Raw genomic sequence first — 22133 nt, 5'->3', positions numbered from 1 at the left:
ACCCCAAATTGCTCCCGGTGGCATAGCCAACGGGTATGAATTGAAAGTTGGGCACTTTACGTAGCAGCCTCTGCCATCAGTGTGTGAATGAGTGAATGTGATATGTAGTGTAAAAGCAGCTTTGAGTGGTCGCAAAGACTAGAAAAGCGCTATATAAGTACAGTCCATTTACCATTTACCTGGGTAAACACATCTCCAACTCCCTGTGTGTGCCCCTTATTCACAAGACCATATCGTCTTTTCCACTGTCTGTCCCAGGTTCTGATTCATTCATTTTATTCATTTCTGTTTCATATTTTCTTTCAACCAAATGAAGTGGAAAGACCTTGAAGCACATGTAGGGTCAAAGGTCATGACCAACTGTTAAGTCATGAGTCATTGGACTGTGCTTTTTTTCTCTTTTAGAGGCTTTGATTAGGAGGTTCACCTGTGCAGCTGCGTTTTGTCTTTTGTTTGCCCAGCATGGCAGGCTCCTTCAGGGAGAAAGGAGCCGATGAAAAGTTTGTTTGCATCAATGCTTAGACGAGCACAGAGACGCTATTGGTATGTATATGTTTGATTGATTGTAGATAATATGATCTGTTAGTCGGCACGAGAACAGTTGAAGTTTGATGTGGTGTTATGTTGTGCAGGTGATCCACTTGATTCATTCATTCATTGTTACTTTGGTTACTTTGGATTGTGTGTAACTTTGTGTGACTGCGCTGCATTAGAATCAGATATGTTTGATCGCTTTATGTAGCATTTAATGCGATAATCTGTGGTTGATGCCTGAATTATTTAAGGCGGCTGATGTTAGTTTGGAGCCTTGTTGTGTTTGTGATCTGCATTTTTGATGGACTTAATTATATTTCAAATGTTATATGGAAATTTAGACATTTAAAGCTGCCATGATATTTTTGGTCAAGTTTATTTCCTGAAAGTAATTTGATTAATTGATGTAATTTTAAATTGAAATTAAATTAGTAATGATCGGTGAAAAAATGACTGATTAATTTTAGTTTGTAGAAATAAAGTACTTAAGTTAGTAATGAGGAAACTTTAATCTTTAAAAATCAGCATTAAAAAGTTAGATTAAACTTGATGTAAAATGAATAAATAGTATTTAAAAACAGTTTAAATGGAATGATTTACAATTGGCATAAATATGATTAAAATTGTAATGACTACATTTAATATTTACCATGACATGAGATTGATTATGCTAAATGAATGATGGCTTCAACATGATTTAATGAAGATGATTTTCAATGAAGAGATTTGAATGTTACCTTATCTGATTGAATTGACTGATTGAATTAACATGATTTTATGTTTCCTTTTTCCTTAAATCAAATCAAATCAAATTTTATTTGTATAGCGCCAAATCATAACCAGAGTTATCTCAAGACACTTTACAAAAAGAGCAGGGGTCCGTTTCAGAAAGCGGGTTTAGTGAAAACCCAGAGTTTGTTAACCCTGAAATGAGGGAAACCTCGGGTTTGCCGTTTCAGAAAGAGAGGTATCTTTAACTCTGAGTTGGTTACTATGGTAACTGTGTCTGTGAACCTAACCTGGTCGCGAGCAGGTTTTCTTCAGGAAAGTTTCGCTCTGTCTCCTCCCTCTGGAATATAAAACCCTCATTCTACTTCCTCATTCATTCAGCCCGTCTCAAACGTGTGTTTGAGCGATTACCGAATTAAAAGAAGAAACGTTGCGTCTCTGTGCTGCTCTGACCTCTTTGCAAAAGTCTTTTATAATCATGATAAAAAAATCAAAGGACAAATCTGTGTCAAAGTCATCATTATTAGATTTTCCACCACCACTGCCGAGAGCACTGAGATAAGACGGCGTAAGATATTGGATTTTTTTTTAAACTAACACAATTCAGTTTAATCAACATGAATTATAATGTATGTGAAGTCAGCATCACCAGTTCAAACTTGCACATTTACTCGAGCAGCAGTTTCTTCCCAGTTAAGGACTTACAACATCTGAAGCATCAACAGCAGACTTCAGTGATGTGACTCGTTGGTTTTCTGTTGCTATGCTTTTATCATTATGAGTAGATTATATACCAAATATGACCAATTTTAATGGTAACAGAAAAACATGCAAAACAGAGAGAGACAGCTCAACACAGTGCAGACTGAGAGCAGCAGCAGGGTGAAACCAGAAGCAGAGTCCCTGTTGGAGTCGGTCAGAGCATTTCCATAGAGAGCCACTTTGCATCAGCAGCACCATGCTCCAGTGCTCTGGGAGAGTTTATAGTCCTGACAGTTGAACACTGGATGACTGACAGCTGTCCTTCATGACAACAGAAGCCACAGAAATCCTCCTCATCAAAAACATGACTTTGACCTCCGTCCTCATCTGGACTCTCCTCTGCTGCTGCTTCACAGGTAAAGTCCAGAGAATCAAACTCCTCTCCTCTATGAACATCCGTCCCTCTGAAATGAAGCCGACAAAACCATGACGCTGCTTTATGTGTTTGTCTCTGTATCCTCAGAGTCCAGAGGCCAGGTCACAGTGACTCAGCCTGCAGCAGTGAGCCCTGCTGTGGGAGGCTCCGTCAGGATCACATGTAGGACCAGTCGGAATGTTGAAGTATGGAGCAGCTACCACCTTTTATCCTGGTACCAACAGAAAGATGGAGGAACTCCTAAACTGTTGATTTTCTATGCTAGCACTCGAGAATCAGGGATTCCAGATCGTTTTACAGGCAGTGGATCAAACTCTGACTTCACTCTGACCATCAGTGGAGTCCAGGCTGAAGATGCAGCAGTTTACTACTGTCAGAGTTATCACAGTGGAGGTGTGTTCACACAGTGAAAAAGCGTCTGACAAAAACCTCCCTCAGTCAGACTGAACAGAAACTGAACTGACTGCTGCAGCTGGAAGCTATTGCAGAGACTGATACACTTCACTGAGGACACACACACACACACACACACACACACACACACACACGCACACACACAGTCTAACTCAGAGGCCGACTGACAAATATGATATCCTTCATTGAGGTTAAGACACTGACACAGAAAATGAAAGTTCATAATTGAAGCATTCAGCAGGAAAGCAGATTAAAACAATGTTCACTTCATTAAAGCACAATAAATGTCAGATATGGTCCAAAGAGCTCAAATTACAATCTGCTCCATGGTGTCTGTACAGCACAGCAGCTGACTGACATTAATGTGTACCCTCTACCTGTTACCTATTCTCGAACACATGTGATGTAAGAACATGTTAGTGACCTCAAAAGAGGCATCAAAGAGGCCAAATGGGTAAACAAGAGAAAAAGTGAGGACAACAGTTACAGTGACAGTTACAGTCTACACGGGCAGCATCACCACCACCTGTCACAGCAGGGCTTCACTGACAGAGGAGCTCAACTGCTTCTTTGCATGGTCCGAAGAGAGAACTCCACTGTCACACACACCACCTCCCGTTACAGGCACTCAGGCACTGGCTGTACAGGAGTACGAGGTGAGACAGGCGTTTAGATCGGTGAACCCAAGGAAGGCTGCAGGCCCCGATGGAGTACCTGGGAAGGTTCTTAAGGCCTGCGCCTGCGAGCTTGCTGCTGTCTTCACTAACATCTTTAATCTGTCCCTTGCACATGCTATCGTCCCACCCTGCCTTCAATCAGCCATGATCATCCCAGTCCCAAAGAAGCCTGCTGTCGACAGTCTAAATGATGACAGACCCGTCACTCTCAGTCCCATTGTTACAAAGTACCTTGAGAGACTAGTACTGAGGCATATTTAAACCAGCCTCCCTCCCACCTTCCACCCTCATCAATTTGCAGACAGGGAAAACAGGTCCTCGGAGGATGGCATCACCTTAGCTCTTCACACGACACGAGAACCTCTGGAACACAGAGGGACCTACGTCGGGATGCTTTTCATTGACTACAGCTCCACCTTCAGAACAATCCTACCAGACATACAGATAAGGAAACTGCTTCACCTCGGCCTTTCCGCTCACCTCTGACCCTGGATTATGGACTTTCTCATAAATCACCCTCAGTCTGTCAAGCTCCGCCCCCACCTCTCCTCCACCCTCACTCTCAGCACTGGTTCCCCACAGGGCTGGAGCTGAGCCCACTACTGTCCTCACTTTACACATTTGACTGCACACCCACCCATGCCTCAAACTCCATTATAGAATTGGCAGGTGACCCGACGGTGGTTGGACTCATCTCAGGTGGGGATGAATCCACCTCCCAGGATGAGGTCCAGACTCTGACGTTCAATCAATCAATCAATCAATCAATCAATCAATCCAATTTTATTTGTATAGCCCCAAGTCATAACCAGAGTTATCTCAAGACACTTTACAAACAGAGCAGGTCTAGACCGTCTCTTTGTTATGTTATTTAAAGAGAGGCCCAACATGAATCACCATGAGTAGCACTTAGCAATATTCGGCACATCGGCAGAAAAACTTCCTTTTAACAGGCAGAAACCTCGAGCAGAACCAGACTCATGTTGAACATCTGAAGAGACTGGACAGGCCGAAAATGGGATAGAAGGAGATGCAGGATAGAGACAGGCAAAGAGGCACCTCTGGGACCTCCCTTGGAGATCCTGGCTCCTTGTCCCAGTATATTAAGCCCACCATCACAAACCTAGGGGTTAAAATGGACTCTGATCTTGTGCTTGACAGTCAGATCAGGACTGTCGTTAAATCAAGCTTTTTCCAGTTGAGGCAGCTGAACAAAATAAAGCCAATTCTTCGGAGGCAGCACTTTGAGACAGTAATCCACGCCTTTGTCACCACTCGGCTGGATTACTGTAATGCACTGTATGTGGGGGTTAGTGGGTCCTCCATCGCCTGTCTCCAGATGGTACAAAACGCTGTTGCGTGTCTTTTAACTGGCACACGTAAACATGAGCACGTTTCCCCCATCCTAGCCTCACTCCACTGGTTGCCCGTACATTTTAGGATCCATTTCAAAATGATTTTATTTGCTTTTCAATCTGTCAGTGGTCCTGCCCCGCCCTACCTCTCTGAGCTGCTACACCCCTATACACCCACCCGTGCTCTCAGGTCAGCCGATCAGCTGCTTCTGAGTGTGCCAACAACTAAGCGTAAGCTCAGAGGGGACCGTGCCTCTGCTGTTGTGGCTCCAAAACTGTGGAAAGATCTGCCTCTGCACATTAGACAGGCCTCTTCACTGTCTGTTTTTAAATGTCTTCTTAAAACCCACCTCTTCTCCTTGGCCTTTGACACCTTGTAAGAAGTTGATTGTATTTGTATTTTATGTCTATTTTTTTTTTTTTTATCTCTTTCTATTTATTAATTTGTATCTTATGCCTCGTGTGAGCTGTGTATTTTATGTCTTTTATTCTTCTGTACAGCACTTTGGTCCTCTGTGGTTGTTTTAAAGTGCTTTACAAATAAAGTTGGATTTGATTGATGATGCTGTTTAATAATGGATCGATCAATGAATCTGACTATTGATTAAACATCTTTTAACACCAATCCAATCTGATTCTAGGTTCATGCTTCTGGACAAATTGATGTAGAAAAAATGTCTTTGGTTCTAACAAATTAAACACTACAGAAACAAAATAGTTCCAACATTAAAACATGATCAATAAAAACATGCTGTCTTAAACTTTGTAGCATTGTATTATTGTCAGTTTTGATTGAATGTGTAAAAATGTTGCACACAGAGACTCATTTTGGTGAGTTTGTTTGTGTCAAAGTCAGAGAGCCGTGTCTCTGAGGGTTACAAGAGGAAGGCCGATCGTCGCTGCCGCCAGGGCTCTGTGTATACTGCGGGACAGAAGGTTTGGCTTTCCACAAGGAATCTTCCCCTATGAGTGGAATCTAGAAAGCTCACACCCAGGTTCGTTGGTCCTTTTCCCATCTCCAAAATTATTAATCCTGTTATCCTGACCATGAGAGTTCAACCCACTTTTGAGGTTAGCCAAGTCAAGCCTGTGAATGAAAGTACTTTGGTCCCTGCCTCCAAACCCCCGCCACCCCCACGGTTCATCGATGGAGGGCCTGTCAACACGGTTCGGAAGTTGTTGGCAGTACGTCGCAGAGGACGTGGCCGTCAGTACCTGGTGGATTGGGAGAGATACGGTCCAGAAGAACGCTCTTGGGTCTCTGCTAACCATATCGTTGACCACAGCCTCATCAGAGACTTTCATCGGGAGCGTTCTGACGAACCTGGGCCGTCAGGAGCCAGCCGTTGGGGGGGGGGTACTGTCACGTCTCTGATTTGGTTAAGTTACTTTATTTTTCTTCCCTCATGTTTCTTGTTTAGTACTTCCTGTTTTATTTTGATACTCATCCCTGTCTCTGTTTCAGGTGCGTTGTCTCCCTGCCCTTCCGTGTCTCCCGCCTCCTTGATTACCCTAATGTGCTCCACCTATGTCTCATTGTCTGCACTCCCCTGGAGTATTTAGTCTCAGTGTTTCCTCCCTTCTGTGCCAGTTCGTCTTGTACTTTATGTCATCGTTCCGGCAATTTCCTTGTGTAGTCTTAGTGTATTTTGACCAGTTTCTGTATTTTGACCAAGCCTCTTGCCTTTTGCGCGTGCATGTGCGTGTGCGTGTGTGTGTGTGTGTGCGCGTGTGTGTGTGTGTGTGTGTGTCCTCAGTGAAGTGTATCAGTCTCTGCAGTAGCTTCCAGCTGCAGCAGTCAGTTCAGTTTCTGTTCAGTCTGACTGAGGGAGGTTTTTGTACGACGCTTTTTCATTGTGTGAGCACATACTGACTGTTGATGAGGTGAAAACTCTGACAGTAGTAAACTGCTGCATCTTCAGCCTGGACTCCACTGATGGTCAGAGTGAAGTCAGAGTTTGATCCACTGCCTGTAAAACGACCTGGAATCCCTGATGCTCGAGTGCTAGCATAGTAAATGAGCAGTTTAGGAGATCCTCCATCTTTCTGTTGGTACCAGGATAAGGCATGGTAGCTACCATAATAAACATCCTGACTGGTCCTACATGTGATCCTGACGGAGCCTCCCACAGCAGAGCTCACTGCTGCAGGCTGAGTCACTGTGACCTGGCCTCTGGACTCTGAGGATACAGAGACAAACACATAAAGCAGCGTCATGGTTTTGTCGGCTTCATTTCAGAGGGACGGATGTTCATAGAGGAGAGGAGTTTGATTCTCTGGACTTTACCTGTGAAGCAGCAGCAGAGGAGAGTCCAGATGAGGACGGAGGTCAAAGTCATGTTTTTGATGAGGAGGATTTCTGTGGCTTCTGTTGTCATGAAGGACAGCTGTCAGTCATCCAGTGTTCAACTGTCAGGACTATAAAGTCTCCCAGAGCACTGGAGCATGGTGCTGCTGATGCAAAGTGGCTCTCTATGGAAATGCTCTGACCCACTCCAACAGGGACTTTTATTACCCTGATGATGCTGTTTAATAATGGATCAATCAATGAATCTGACTATTGATTAAACATCTTTTAACACCAATCCAATCTGATTTTAGGTTCATGCTTCTGGACAAATTGATGTAGAAAAAATGTCTTTGGTTCTAACAAATTAAACACTACAGAAACAAAATAGTTCCAACATTAAAACATGATCAATAAAAACATGCTGTCTTAAACTTTGTAGCATTGTATTATTGTCAGTTTTGATTGAATGTGTAAAAATCTTGCACACAGAGACTCATTTTGGTGAGTTTGTTTGTGTCAAAGTCAGAGAGCCGTGTCTCTCTACAGTGAGAGGTTTTTGTACGGCGGCTCAATGAGTTTGTATCACTGTGGAACACATTCGGTGGAGGAACCAGACTGGAAGTTAACTGTAAGTAACTTTGACTTCTACATGAACTCAAACTCAGTCATTTTTCTTGTTTATTGAATACAAACAAAACATTTTGTCTTTGAAACTAAATCTTAATATAATTGATGTCAGCATTACTCCAGTGTTGTACAGATAACATTGTGTCTGATGAAAGAAGTCTTTAGCTTCACTCAAATGTTCATAATGACAGTTAGTATACGATCATCATTTTATTGTTCTTCAAAAGTTAGATAACAAACTTTTCCCTCATTAAAAGATCTTTTTGAAACTCAGACTGAAATAAATGTTACATTGTTTAAATGTGATAATTATTATATTTCAGATCAAGAATTCTACAAAGTATTTATTTAGTGAGAGTATTATCAGTAACAATTGCATGTGTCTTACTTGCTCTTCCCACAGTCGGATCATTTCACATACTCAGTACAATCAATGGATATTATAATGTCACTGCAGCTACTACACACTGTATTTTAGCAGTGACACAGTTTCTCAGCAGTAAAGTGTCTCTTTTGTCCTGTTTAAATAGTGATGTTTGTGGAAATGGTGAGAATTAAAACACTCTGATGAGTTTGGAACGAGCTGAAGGTGAAGGCTCGTTGTATTTTTCAGAACGTGTAATGATTGAACACTGAAGACTTTCCCGCCTGAGACGTTATCTTTAGCACTGAAACCTGTCTGTTTCATGGTTCAGCAGTGATGCCTGTCTGTTGTCATGGTTACTCAGCTCAGAGAGGGAAGTGAAACACAGAAGACCACGTTGATCCAATCTGAGGAAGAGACCCAGCAGACTTAGGCTGCATCTAACAGGGTGGAGTTTTCTTCTTCTACTTTCTTCATGTTGTCTCTCTGTTGCCTCCTCCAGTGGGACGACTCGTCCCCACCCTGACGGTGCTGCCTCCCTCCGATGAGGAGCTGCAGCAGGGGAAGGCCACGCTCATGTGCCTGGCCAACAAGGGCTTCCCCTCAGACTGGAGTCTGGCCTGGAAGGTGGACGGCAGCAGCAGCAGCAGCGGGGCGCAGAGCAGGAGCCCCGGGGTGCTGGAGGACGGCCGCTACAGCTGGAGCAGCACCCTGAGGCTCACTGCAGACCAGTGGAGGAAGGTGGGCTCTGTGACCTGTGAGGCCTCCCAGGGCTCCCAGACTCCTCTCTCAGAGACTCTGAGGAGAGACCAGTGTTCCCAGTACTGATCTGACTTGATAGCTCTCTGCTATGGTTTTACCCTTCTCCTGCTTCCTGTCTGCACTGTGATACACCGTCTCTTTCTCTCTGTGTCTCTAGTTAAACATTTGTTCTTGCTTGCTGTATTGGTGATATTTTTAATTGTTCAACACAATAATAAAAAGAATCATAATAAGTTGATTTCCGTCTGGTTTTCTTTTCCATTTATTTCACATCAGAACCGTTAGTTAGACAAGAAGCCAGAATAGTAACAAGTGTTTGTCTTTGAACTTTGTCATGCCTCAATGATCGGGGAAAATAGTTGTTGTAGGTTTGTCTCTCATGTTGTGAATGAAGTTGTAGAAAAGATGAAAGGTCTACTCATGATAACTTCAGTGTCCCTCTTGAAAACATGTTCATCTACCAAAGGGGGGCCCAGCAGAAAACGTTTGGGAACCAGTGCTGGAGGTTTTTGTACGACGTATCAATCTGTGAACGGGAAGCTGTAATCATGCTGACAGTAATAATCTCCGACTGCAATGATCTGAAACTCCAGATTAACGGGTCGTAGCATCATGAATCAGGAGTTTAGGAGCTTCTCCAGGTTTCTGAAGGTACCAGATCATCGCTCACAGATGAACTGGCTTTACATCTGATAGAAACAGTCTGTCCTGGAACAACAGACCGAGCTCCAGGAGACTGAGTCAGGATGATATCACCTGAAGAACCTGAAACATTCTGAAAAGAAGAGAAGGGTTCCTGAGACAAATTCAGACTGAAGAAAGATGGACCAAGCTAACTGTGTGCCCCTTATCCACAAGACAAGAGACGACCGGGCTTAGCAGGCAGCAATGCCACAGTATCCCTTTCATGACCTTTTAAATGATCACGATTTTTAACAAGGAAATCTGTTTTAGCTTCAAACAGCTTTCTGATATCGTTTGTTCAGAGGGAAAGCACTTTAGTTTGAAACTCACTACGTTGAAACATTCTTCCAAAACGTTTCTGCCTTATTCATTTATTTTAATAATTTCTGACTGATAATTAACTCCAGCCTTTTGTCATCCTGCTTTTCTTTTCTTATAACACAGGTCAGGAGAAGATCATGTGTGTGTGTGTGTGTGTGTGTGTGAGTGTGTGTGTGTGTGTGTGTGTGTGTGTGTGTGTGTGTGTGTGTGTGTGTGTGTGTGTGTGTGTGTGTCCTCAGTGAAGTGTATCAGTCTCTGCAGTAGCTTCCAGCTGCAGCAGTCAGTTCAGTTTCTGTTCAGTCTGACTGAGGGAGGTTTTTGTACGACGCTTTTTCACTGTGTGAACACAAGCTGACTGTTGATGTAGTGATAACTCTGACAGTAGTAAACTGCTGCATCTTCAGCCTGGACTCCACTGATGGTCAGAGTGAAGTCAGAGTTTGATCCACTGCCTGTAAAACGACCTGGAATCCCTGATGCTCGAGTGCTAGCATAGTAAATGAGCAGTTTAGGAGATCCTCCATCTTTCTGTTGGTACCAGGATAAGGCATGGTAGCTACCATAATAAACATCCTGACTGGTCCTACATGTGATCCTGACGGAGCCTCCCACAGCAGAGCTCACTGCTGCAGGCTGAGTCACTGTGACCTGGCCTCTGGACTCTGAGGATACAGAGACAAACACATAAAGCAGCGTCATGGTTTTGTCGGCTTCATTTCAGAGGGACGGATGTTCATAGAGGAGAGGAGTTTGATTCTCTGGACTTTACCTGCGAAGCAGCAGCAGAGGAGAGTCCAGATGAGGACGGAGGTCAAAGTCATGTTTTTGATGAGGAGGATTTCTGTGGCTTCTGTTGTCATGAAGGACAGCTGTCAGTCATCCAGTGTTCAACTGTCAGGACTATAAACTCTCCCAGAGCACTGGAGCATGGTGCTGCTGATGCAAAGTGGCTCTCTATGGAAATGCTCTGACCGACTCCAACAGGGACTCTGCTTCTGGTTTCACCCTGCTGCTGCTCTCAGTCTGCACTGTTGTCACGGCCTCTCTAGTTGGTACACTCTTCTGTTGTGTTGCTCTCTGTCTCCAGGGCTGCAGACCTAGTGGCAGGCTAATAAGGAGAATGGGACGCACCTGGGCCCGGTGTGCCTCATGTATTTAAGCCAGAGCAGCAGCCAGTCTTGTGCAGACCTCCTGTCACCACACAGCTTTGTGGTGCTGTCTCTCTGTTTTGCATGTTTGTCTGTTGCTATTAAAATTGGTAATATTTATGTGTAATTTAGCCATAATGATAAAATCATAGCAATGTAACATGTTGCTTTAACATGACTACAGGCTACAAAGTGAAGGTTAAAGGACCTTTGAGGACATGGATATGAAAAATCAGGATGAACTCTAAAGACACGTTCACAGTGACTCTTCTCTTGTCCTTTAATCCTTCTCTGTTATTCATATTGAAGAACACAACTTATAATAAGAAAATGTTTATTACACACAGAGATGATTAAAAATGCTCATCTAAGCCAAGAATTACGCGAATCTTTGATTGTCAGGGGTCAAAGGTCTTCACCAAGACTTTAGATTTTTGAAATTGTCTAGTTTGCCTTGTCTTGATATTTGATGAATCAAAAAGAATATTTGGTGGTGAGTTGGATCAGATAGCGGAGGAGGGGCTGCCACACAGACTTAGTGAACCTAAACATGTAGTGAGGATGAACCGGGAACATTTGACGGAGGACCCTCTGCACGAGGTCTTCAACTCTCTCCTCCAGAAGAATATCTGGTGCATCCTGGGGGATGTTGAGGACATGAAATGTTCGTGGGTTATGTTCAAAGCTTCCATGTGGAAGCGGCTGTTGCAGGAGATGTGGCCACAAGGCCTGTCGGGGCCTGTCGTGGCGGAAACCTAAGAACCCACTGGTGGACAGCAGACGTGAAGGAAGACATCAGGCTTAAGGAGGAGGCCTTTCAGGCTTGGTTAGCCCAGGGGTCTACAGAAGCAGCAGACATGTACCGGGTGGCCAGAAGGGCTGTGGCTTCAGTGGTTGCAGAAGCAAAAACCCGGCTGTGGGAGACGTTCGGAGCGGCTATAGAGAAGGACTTACGGTTGGCCTCAAGGAAGTACTGGCAAACTATCAGATGACTCAGGAGGGGGAAAAAGGGATTGGCTCAGGCTGTCTTCAGCAGACGTGGAGTACTGCTGAACCAGACTGGGGATATCGTCAGGCGGTGGAAAGAACACTTTGAGGAACTCTTGATCCCATCCAAAATGTCCTGATGAGGAGGCAGAGTCTGAAGATCATTGGGAAGCCTGATCTAGATCCTTGTCTGAGGTTGCTAAGTTAGCCAAGAAGCTCATCAGTGGCAGGGCACCAGGTGTAGGTGAGATTAACCGTGAGATGCTAAAGGCTCTTGACATGGCTGACACGCCTCTTCAATGTCCAGTTGAGGTCTGGGACAGTGCCTGTGGAAAGGCAGACCAGGGAAGTGGTTCCCATTTTCAATAAGGGGGACTGGAGGGTGAGCCCCAACTATCAGGACATCTCACTTCTCAGCCTCCCAAATAAAGTTTATTCAAGGATGCTGGAAAGGAGACCTCCACCCATCGTCGATCCTCAGGTACAGGAGGAACAATGCAGATTTCTTCCTGGACATGGAACAGTGGACCAACTCTTTACCCCTCGCAGGGCTGCTTGGGGGTTTAATGGGAGTTTGCTCATTCAGTCTACATGTGTTTTGTAGACTTGGAGAAGGCTTATGATCGTGTCCCTCGGGGAGGATGCTTCAGATGTTGTAAGTCCTTAACTTGTAAGAAGAAATAATGAATTCTTTGAATAAATTTAAACAGGTCAGAAAATGGATTAGAAATATAAAGCAGGATATCATCAGCATCAAGTGATACAAAATGACTGAGATCTGACATTTAAGTGTGATGAATATTTGAATGAAAGCAAGTCGAGTCACAGAAAGATGCTCTATTTATTGTGTTCAGTACGACATCGAGTTAAAAAAAAAAAAGAATGTCATCATGATTGTTAAAACCAAAGAGGATCAGAAGCAAAATGTTCCTTCATTCTTTATTTCTGATCAAGCGCTTTATTTCTGATCAAGCGCTTATAAAGTAAAATACTGAGGTCACATAATCAGGAATGACTTAAGTGGTGATGATGTGCACCGGTGCTGTTAAAACAGAACTTTTTAGAGCTTACTGTACTCCACTCGACACAGCCCACCTGTGGTGTACCTACAGTAAAGCTAAGATGAAAAAGCTTCAGGTAGCATACAATGATGCATTTCAAATCCTACTTCAGGTATCAAGGTGGACGAGTGCAAGTGTTATGTTTGTATCTAATAATGTTCCAACCTTCCATGCTGTGCTCAGGAATTTAAGGTTAAGATTTATGAGTCGATTGAGTGACTGTAAAAATGTAATCATGATAGCACTATCTTAAGCCACAGTAAGTGACACAAGGTGTTTCTCTTGTTTCTGGAATCGTTGGAAAAGTTGGAAAATGTAATGATTTTAGGAGTGGTGTCCAGAAGGCCGTTGGTACCTGTCATGGTGGGAACCTGAGAACATGTTGGTGGACACCAGCAGTGAAGGAAGTCATCAGGCTGAAGAAGGAGGCCTTTTGGGCTTGGTTGCCCCAGGAGTCTACAGAGGCAGCAGACAGGTACCAGGTGGCCAGAAGGGCTGTGGCTTCAGTGGTTGCTGAAGCAAAAACCCGGGTGTGGGAGAACTTCAGGGAGGCTGAGGAGAAAGCCTTGAGAAAGTTCTGGCAAACCGTCAGACGACTCAGGAGGGGGATGCAGGGATTGGCTCAGGCTGTCTCCTGCAGGGATGGAGTACTGCTGAACCAGAGTGGGGATATCGTCAGACGATGGAAAGAACACTTTGAGGAACGCTTGATTCCAACCATAGACTGTATAAAAAGATGGACGACATGACAGCTCCCTAAAAGCGCCCCCTGCTGACTGGCTGCAGTGTAGGTCATAAAGCCCGCCTCCTCCATGTTAACAGGTGGGACATGGGTCAAACTATAAAATCAAAATACACGCCCGATAAATTTTTATCAAACATGTTTCTGTCATTAAAGTTATCATGCTGATTTACGTCCAAGTGTTCATTTTTCTGACAAGGTTATTTTTAATTAGTTATTTGATGCTGTCAAAATGATGATTGACACCTCTGTTGACAAATTGGGCTCCTGCAGCCGATCAGTTCCGGGTGAGCAGAGTGGAGGACGAAAACGTGGAAACGTAACTAAAACAATCACTACAGTCATTGAAGTTTCCATACCTGTGAACGATATCCTCAGACCAACACAGAGAAGCTGTTCTGCTGTAAACACGTCGGTGTACGGGATCCTTGCTGTTTTTTCGGTAAGTGAAGTGTGTGTTTGGGTTAGCGGAAGTGGCTACGGCCGCTTCACTCGCCGATCTCTACTGCGCAGTCTCTGGCTCCATATGACGTCACCATCGCAAGGTGGCAGCGCCTATCACAGGGGTTATTTTGCCATCAATTTCGTACAATGGGAGCAGATGGAGACGCGTTGTCCATCTGTATATACAGTCATTGATCCCAACCAAAACGTCTCTGATGAGGAGGCAGAGTCTGAAGATCCTTGGGGAGCCTGATCTATATCCTTGGCAGAGGTCGCTGAGGTGGTCAAGAAGCTCCTCAGTGGCAGGGCAACAGGTGTAGGTGAGATTCACCGTGAGATGCTAAAGGCTCTTGACATTGCTGACACGCCCCTTCAATGTCCAGTTGAGGTCTGGGACAGTGCCTGTGGAATGGCAGACCGGGGTGATGGTTCCCATTTTCAATAAGGGGGACTGGAGGGTGAGCCCCAACTATCAGGACATCTCACTTCTCAGCCTCACAAATAAAGTTTATTCCAGGGTGCTGGAAAAGAGGCTTCGGCTGATGGTCGATCCTCAGCTACAGGAGGAACAATGCAGATTTCTTCCTGGACATGGAACAGTGGACCAACTCTTTACCCCTGCAGGGCTGCTTGTGGGGGTATGGGAGTTTGCTCATCCAGTCTACATGTGTTTTGTGCACTTGGAGAAGGCCTATGATCGTGTCCCTCGGGGAGGAGGTTATAATGGAGACAGATTGATGAAAGAAGCTGTGATGATTATGGTCATTTAATGTCAACCAAATTATTCTTTTCATATTTAAGATTTTTGTAATTCATGTTCATTGGAGGTTACAGCAACAATGATGTGAAGTTGAATCTGGGATACTATATGTTTGTAGTGTGTGTGTGTGTGTGTGTGTGTGTGTCCCCTTTTATTACCCTGATTATGCTGTTTAATAATGGATCAATCAATGAATCTGACTATTGATTAAACATCTTTTAACACCAATCCAATCTGATTTTAGGTTCATGTTTCTGGACAAATTGATGGAGAAAAAATGTCTTTGGTTCTAACAAATTAAACACTACAGAAACAAAATAGTTCCAACATTAAAACATGATCAATAAAAACATGCTGTCTTAAACTTTGTAGCATTGTATTATTGTCAGTTTTGATTGAATGTGTAAAAATCTTGCACACAGAGACTCATTTTGGTGAGTTTGTTTGTGTCAAAGTCAGAGAGCCGTGTCTCTCTACAGTGAGAGGTTTTTGTACGGCGGCTCAATGAGTTTGTATCACTGTGGTACACGTTCGGTGGAGGAACCAGACTGCATGTTGGAAGTAAGTCAAATATTTACACTTGAAATGATTTCAGGAGCTTCTTTTCTTTATTGTTTCTTTCTATTCAAACTGGAGGACAAAAGTTTCCTTTCACTTTTTAATTGAATGTTTTTACAGGGATATAGACAAAATTCAGCCCAGCAATAGAAATACAAAAAATCATTGTAATGGAAAATATAAAGCTGGGTTAATTATAGTTTCTCACTTTCATTGTAAAATTGCATCTTGGTAGTTTGAAAGTTTAGTTCAGTGTGTCAAAGTCAGAGAGCCGTGTCTCTCTACAGTGAGAGGTTTTTGTACGGCGGCTCAATGAGTTTGTATCACTGTGGTGGACTTTTGGTGGAGGAACCAGACTGGAGTTTGGAAGTAAGTTTCTGCACAAATACTAAATCTAATGTGTAAAGTAATGTTTCAATTCAGTTTGTTCATGTTTGATGCAGAAAATATTTCTTTTTTAAATGTGACACTTTAACTATGAATGTTTTTATTTGTCCTCCTTTACCATGGAGGTTCACTCAGGACAGTTCACTAAACAGTTCTTTACAAATTAGTGTCAGACTGAAAGTTCAACTTGAAGCTTGAAGTGCAGAAAATATAAAACCTGTTTTTCAAATGTTTTGTCAATATTACATTTCATTTTACAAATCAATGATAACCGTTTGGACATGAATTAAGTGTCATTGATTGAAGTCAAATGAACGATGTAAAGATAAATCATTCCATTTAAAAATGAACACTATCTCAGATATTTTCAAAAACTGTTTGACATTTTGAAAATCTATTGACCTGTTTGATTAGGATGGTCATTTGATTGTTACTTCATATTTTCACTTTGCTTCTGTTTTGACTCAAAAGTTTATAATACTGTTTGTTAACGCTTGTTATAATTATGCAGAAGAAGTTTTAAAATCAGGCCAAATTTCATATTTCAATTCAAGCTTAGTTCTGTGTATTTCAGGTCATTCTGTGTGATGATTGTCTCTGTGCTGATGTGCATGAGAGGCTTCTTAAAGGGAAGTGAAACAATGTGTGAGTGAGTGACTGATGGAGCAGAAAAAACATCTGACAGAAACTCCTTAAAGCACAAAATCAACTCTCACACAGTAAAGGTGTCCAAGTGTCTGCTGTTTGATTGACAGCTGTGTGCTCCCTGTCCTCTAACCTGATTGGTGTCTCCTAGGTGATGTCCGTCCCACCCTGACGGTGCTGCCCCCCTCCAGTGAGGAGCTGCAGCAGGGGAAGGCCACGCTCATGTGCCTGGCCAACAAGGGCTTCCCCTCAGACTGGAGTCTGGCCTGGAAGGTGGACGGCGGCAGCAGCAGCAGCGGGGCGCAGAGCAGGAGCCCCGGGGTGCTGGAGAAGGACGGCCGCTACAGCTGGAGCAGCACCCTGAGGCTCACTGCAGACCAGTGGAGGAAGGTGGGCTCTGTGACCTGTGAGGCCTCCCAGGGCTCCCAGACTCCTCTCTCAGAGACTCTGAGGAGAGACCAGTGTTCCCAGTACTGATCTGACTCACTGGGACTCTGCTCCTGGTTTTCCTCTGCTCCTGCTCTCAGTCCGACCCCCTGTCTCTTAAACTCTTTTTCTCTCTGTTTCAACATGAACGTGTTTCTGCTTGTGTTAATGGTTTCACCATTTCAAACAATAAAGATTTGATCATGTATATTCTAACAGTGAATTGTCCTGAGACTTTCTTTCTTTGATACAGACTGTATCGTTAAAGATAAGATTAGATAAGATACACTTTATTGATCAGCTCAAAGTAAAGGACAGGGTAAAACAAGTGATGGATAAAAGAGGCAAGACAAAAAGACAATAAAATACAATAATATAAAAAGAATCATAAATATATACACTATGTACACCTTTCACTTATTGTGGATGGTTACGTTTTTGTGCAAAAAAACTGCACCAAAAACACACACGGTGTGTATCATGGTGATATGGTTGATGATGAGTAAAGTGAAATATTGCAGAATAAATAACAATTGCACATGAGAGGTATTAGCACAGACATAATTGCACGGTATGGATGAGGTAATAAAAATGCATCAGTACATGTACCAAAGTATACTTTAATAATATGTTACAGTAGATATGCATACATAGAAAAACAGTGCAAAGCAGCTGCCATGTAGTGACTGGTGGATGAGTGACAGAGTATTGTGATCAGACAGTGATGCTGATGTTATAAAGTCTGACTGCAGATGGGCTGAAGGATCTGCGGTAGCGCTCCTTCTCGCAGGGTGGGTGTCTCAGTCTGCTGCTGAAGGAGCTGCTTAAGGTCCCCACAGTCTCATGCAGGGGGTGGGAGGGGTTGTCCATGATAGATGTCAGCTTGGCTAACATCCTCCTCTCACCCACCTCCTCTATGGAGTCCAGAGGACAGTCCAGGACAGAACCGGCCCTCCTGACCAGTCTGTTTAGTCTCTTCCTGTCCCTCTCTGTGCTCCCTCCTCCCCAGCAGACCACTGCATAGACAAGTGCAGACGTCACCACAGTGTCGTAAAATGTCCGTAACAGAGCCCCGCATACTCCAGAGGACCTCAGTCTCCTCAGCAGGTGCAAGACGTCTGTGTTGTGTGACCAGTCCAGTTTGTTACTGAGGTGAACTCCCAGGTACTTGTAGGTCTCCACCCTCTCAATATCCAATCCCTGGATGTTCACCGGTGCAGTCCGGGGTGTCCTCCTGCAGAAGTCAATCACCACCTCCTTCGTCTTGCTGGCGTTGAGCTGAAGATGGTTGAGCTCACACCAGTCGACAAACTCCGTGATGACCTCCCTGTACTCCTGTTCATTCCCCTCAGATACACACCCGATGATGGCTGTATCATCGCAGAACTTCTGGAGGTGACAGCTCCCAGAGTCGTAACTGTAGTCCGAAGTGTACAGGGTGAAGACAAAGGGGGAGAGCACTGTACCCTGTGGAGCTCCTGTGCTGCAGACCACCATGTCCGAGTCAGTGAACTGTAGCTGACATCAACATATCATGCTGTTTCCCCCTCAGAGCTAAAAAACTTGAATAATCTTATAGAACACTGATCTGGTGATTTGTGGACATGTTAGTCACATGTTTAGTATTTTTTCTGTGTTGGTTCTTTTTAATTTTTTTCATAAAATGTAAAACTGAGATGAATTTTCAATAAACAGGTGTTTGTGAGTTATTTGTGTCCTGTAATAAAAAAGGGAACAACTCTTCATATAAAAACTGTGACTCCAGTCTGAGACCTTTATCTCCTTCATTTTTAGTCATATAAAAATCACAGCAAAGAAAAAGCATTTTAAGAAATCAAACGCTTCATGTTTTCTGAAGAGACTCTGATCAACTCATAATAACAACATTAACTGTGTGCCACAGTAGGTACGAGGGAGACGCTTCACAGAATAAGATGGTAGTAACTTTGTGTTGAGCATGGACCTAGAAATGAATGAGACTCTTTGTTCTTTCACTCATCACCTGAGTCAAAGTACCTGATCCATTAATTACACTTTCATTGGAATAATGGATCATCTTGGAACGTGTCCAGTCTCCTTGTGGAATAACAGAGTTTCAGTTTGATGTACTTTGTGCACAACAATTAGCCCTTTAGCTCCACTGTTTTATCTTGTTTGATGGTTTTACTGCAGAAACAGACGACTGACAGATGTTACCAACTGGCTGAAGTGATAACAGAGTTCTCACAGCTTCATCTTTGGACATTTAACTTCAGTGAGGAGCCAAATATATGTGAGCTAACATATAAAAACATATCATTTAAAGGATGTAAAGCTTTGTTTGGACCTTATAAGTTCTCAGATGATCATCTGTCTTTGTGTTTTCTTTGAATTATGAGGTTGAAATGGTACTGAGTCAGTGTGCAGGAGGGGTCAAAGGTCATGAGTCTTCTCTTTAATTGTCCCATTTTGCCTTTATGTATGGTGTGTGTGTGTGTGTGTGTGTGTGTGTGTGTGTGTGTGTGTGTGTGTGTGTGTGTGTGCGTGCGTGCGTGTGTGTGTAGGTGTGGGTGTGTGTGTGTGTTCTGTGTGTGTGTGTGTGTGTGTGTAGGTGTGGGTGTGTGTGTGTGTGTGTGTGTGTGTGTGTGTGTGTGTGTGTAGGTGTGGGTGTGTGTGTGTGTGTGTGTGTGTGTGTGTGTGTGTGTGTGTGTAGGTGTGGGTGTGTGTGTGTGTGTGTGTGTGTGTATGTGTGTGTGTGTGTGTGTGTGCGTGTGTGTGTGTGCGTGTGTGCGTGCGTGTGTGTGTGTGTGTGTGTGTGTGCGTGTGTGCGTGTGTGTGTGTGTGTGTGTGTGTGTGTGTGTGTGTGTGCGTGTGTGTGCGTGTGTGTGTGTGTGTTTGTGTGTGTGTGTGTGTCCTCAGTGAAGTGTATCAGTCTCTGCAGTAGCTTCCAGCTGCAGCAGTCAGTTCAGTTTCTGTTCAGTCTGACTGAGGGAGGTTTTTGTACGACGCTTTTTCACTGTGTGAACACATACTGACTGTTGATGCTGTGATAACTCTGACAGTAGTAAACTGCTGCATCTTCAGCCTGGACTCCACTGATGGTCAGAGTGAAGTCAGACTTTGATCCACTGCCTGTAAAACGACCTGGAATCCCTGATGCTCGATTGCTAGTAATATAAATGAGCAATTTAGGAGTTCCTCCATCTTTCTGTTGGTACCAGTGTAAGTAGCTTGAGCCATAAACATTCTGACTGGTCCTACATGTGATGGTGACGGAGCCTCCCACAGCAGTGCTCACTGCTGCAGGCTGAGTCACTGTGACCTGGCCTCTGGACTCTGAGGATACAGAGACAAACACATAAAGCAGCGTCATGGTTTTGTCGGCTTCATTTCAGAGGGACGGAGGAGAGGAGTTTGATTCTCTGGACTTTACCTGTGAAGCAGCAGCAGAGGAGAGTCCAGATGAGGACGGAGGTCAAAGTCATGTTTTTGATGAGGAGGATTTCTGTGGCTTCTGTTGTCATGAAGGACAGCTGTCAGTCATCCAGTGTTCAACTGTCAGGACTATAAACTCTCCCAGAGCACTGGAGCATGGTGCTGCTGATGCAAAGTGGCTCTCTATGGAAATGCTCTGACCGACTCCAACAGGGACTCTGCTTCTGGTTTCACCCTGCTGCTGCTCTCAGTCTGCACTGTGTTGAGCTGTCTCTCTCTGTTTTGCATGTTTGTCTGTTACCATTAAAATTGGTCATATTTGGTATATAATCTAGTCCAGGGGTGTCCAATCCTGCTCCTGGAGAGCTACTTTCCTGCTCTTTTCAGGTTTCTCTCTATACTCTAACACACCTGATTCAAAGGTTCTGCTCATTATCAATCCTCTGAGAAGCTTCATTTGATTGATAACGAGCAGATGATTAAATTCAGGTGTTAGAGTACGGAGAAACCTAAAACATGCTGGAAGGTAGCTCTCCGGGGGCAGGATTGGGCACCCCTGATATAGTCGTACTGATACACGTAGCAACATATAGCAAAGCAACAGAAAACCAACGAGTCACATCACTGAAGTCTACTGTTGATGCTTCAGATGTTTTAAGTCCTTAACTTGTAAGAAGAAATAATTAATTATTTGAATAAATTTAAGGTCAGAAAATTGATGAGACCAAAATTGATTTTGGGATGTATAACTGGATATCATTAGCGTACAAGAGAATCTTCACTTTGTGTTACTCAGAAAAGTTGCAGCATTTCTGTCTTATAAAAGTTTGAATATGAAAGTTTTCAGATGTTTCTATTTCATCATGTCTTAATTTTGTGTGCAAAAATGTTAGGCCCATTTACCTCAAGCTGAGGTGAAGCTCATCATACACACACTTGTTGTAACTTTATTATAATTATATTATTATAAGTGGTCCAGAGGGCTGTTGTATGACTCATGATTTCAGTTCATTAAACGACCTCATCACACCTGTCTATATTTCTTGTTCCCACTGGCTCCCCTTATAGTCTATCCCTAAGTAACCTGAGGCCGGGGAGACAGCATTCTTCTCAAGTACAACAACTCCAATGTCAAGATTAGACTAAAGGGTGACAGTGAGATCCTCCAATCTCACAAACTTGATTCACATTCCCTGTAAGCAAAATATCCTCGCCCCTGCTTCTGCAGGTCTTTTGCAATTCGTTCTGGATCCTATTTTCAATGGGCTGTCTTCTCCTACACTGAGAGACAATGAAGTCGATCCTCAGTTTCCTTTGGACGTCTCTCCATTTTTTACTGAAAGCACGTCCCTCCTCAAATCCTACCTCTTTTGTCAGTTCCTGTGTGGGTATTCCGCCATGCAGAGATATTAGGAACTCTTCCAAGAACTCCCCCCAGTCTTTTGAGGCCCGACGTTTTCCTGATGCACCCGCACTGTCCTCCTCTTCCTCTCAACCTCCAGTCAGTGGTAGGCACTTGTTGGGTAGACCGTCGATGGCTGTAGCAGGATTTTTCAGCGGCGCTCCTTTGTCTCCCAAGAAAAAGTTTCCTTTGTTAGATGCTGACTGTTCCTGACCTGTAACGTAGACGGATCTGACGTAGACAAAGCATCAATCAAACCAGGCT

General features: G+C 43.7%; 1 gene segment (V, D, J or C); it reads left to right on the top strand.

The window, feature by feature from the left end:
* The window catches only part of LOC138608618 (Ig kappa chain V-III region MOPC 63-like), a 33890-nt gene extending 16786 nt beyond the window's left edge, over positions 1-17104 (top strand). Inside the window, 2 exon segments of the V gene segment in view lie at positions 15557-15598; positions 16779-17104. Of these exon segments, the coding sequence occupies positions 15557-15598; positions 16779-17104 (368 nt within the window).
* The last annotated feature ends 5029 nt before the right edge of the window (positions 17105-22133 follow it).

This window comes from Semicossyphus pulcher, unplaced genomic scaffold (assembly GCF_022749685.1).
Source record: "Semicossyphus pulcher isolate SPU_LCO1_2020_fin unplaced genomic scaffold, fSemPul1.0.p SCAF_5, whole genome shotgun sequence".
NCBI lineage: Eukaryota > Metazoa > Chordata > Actinopteri > Labriformes > Labridae > Semicossyphus > Semicossyphus pulcher.
Note: the sequence above shows the minus strand (reverse complement) of the source record. Positions and strands in the feature narration are given on the sequence as shown.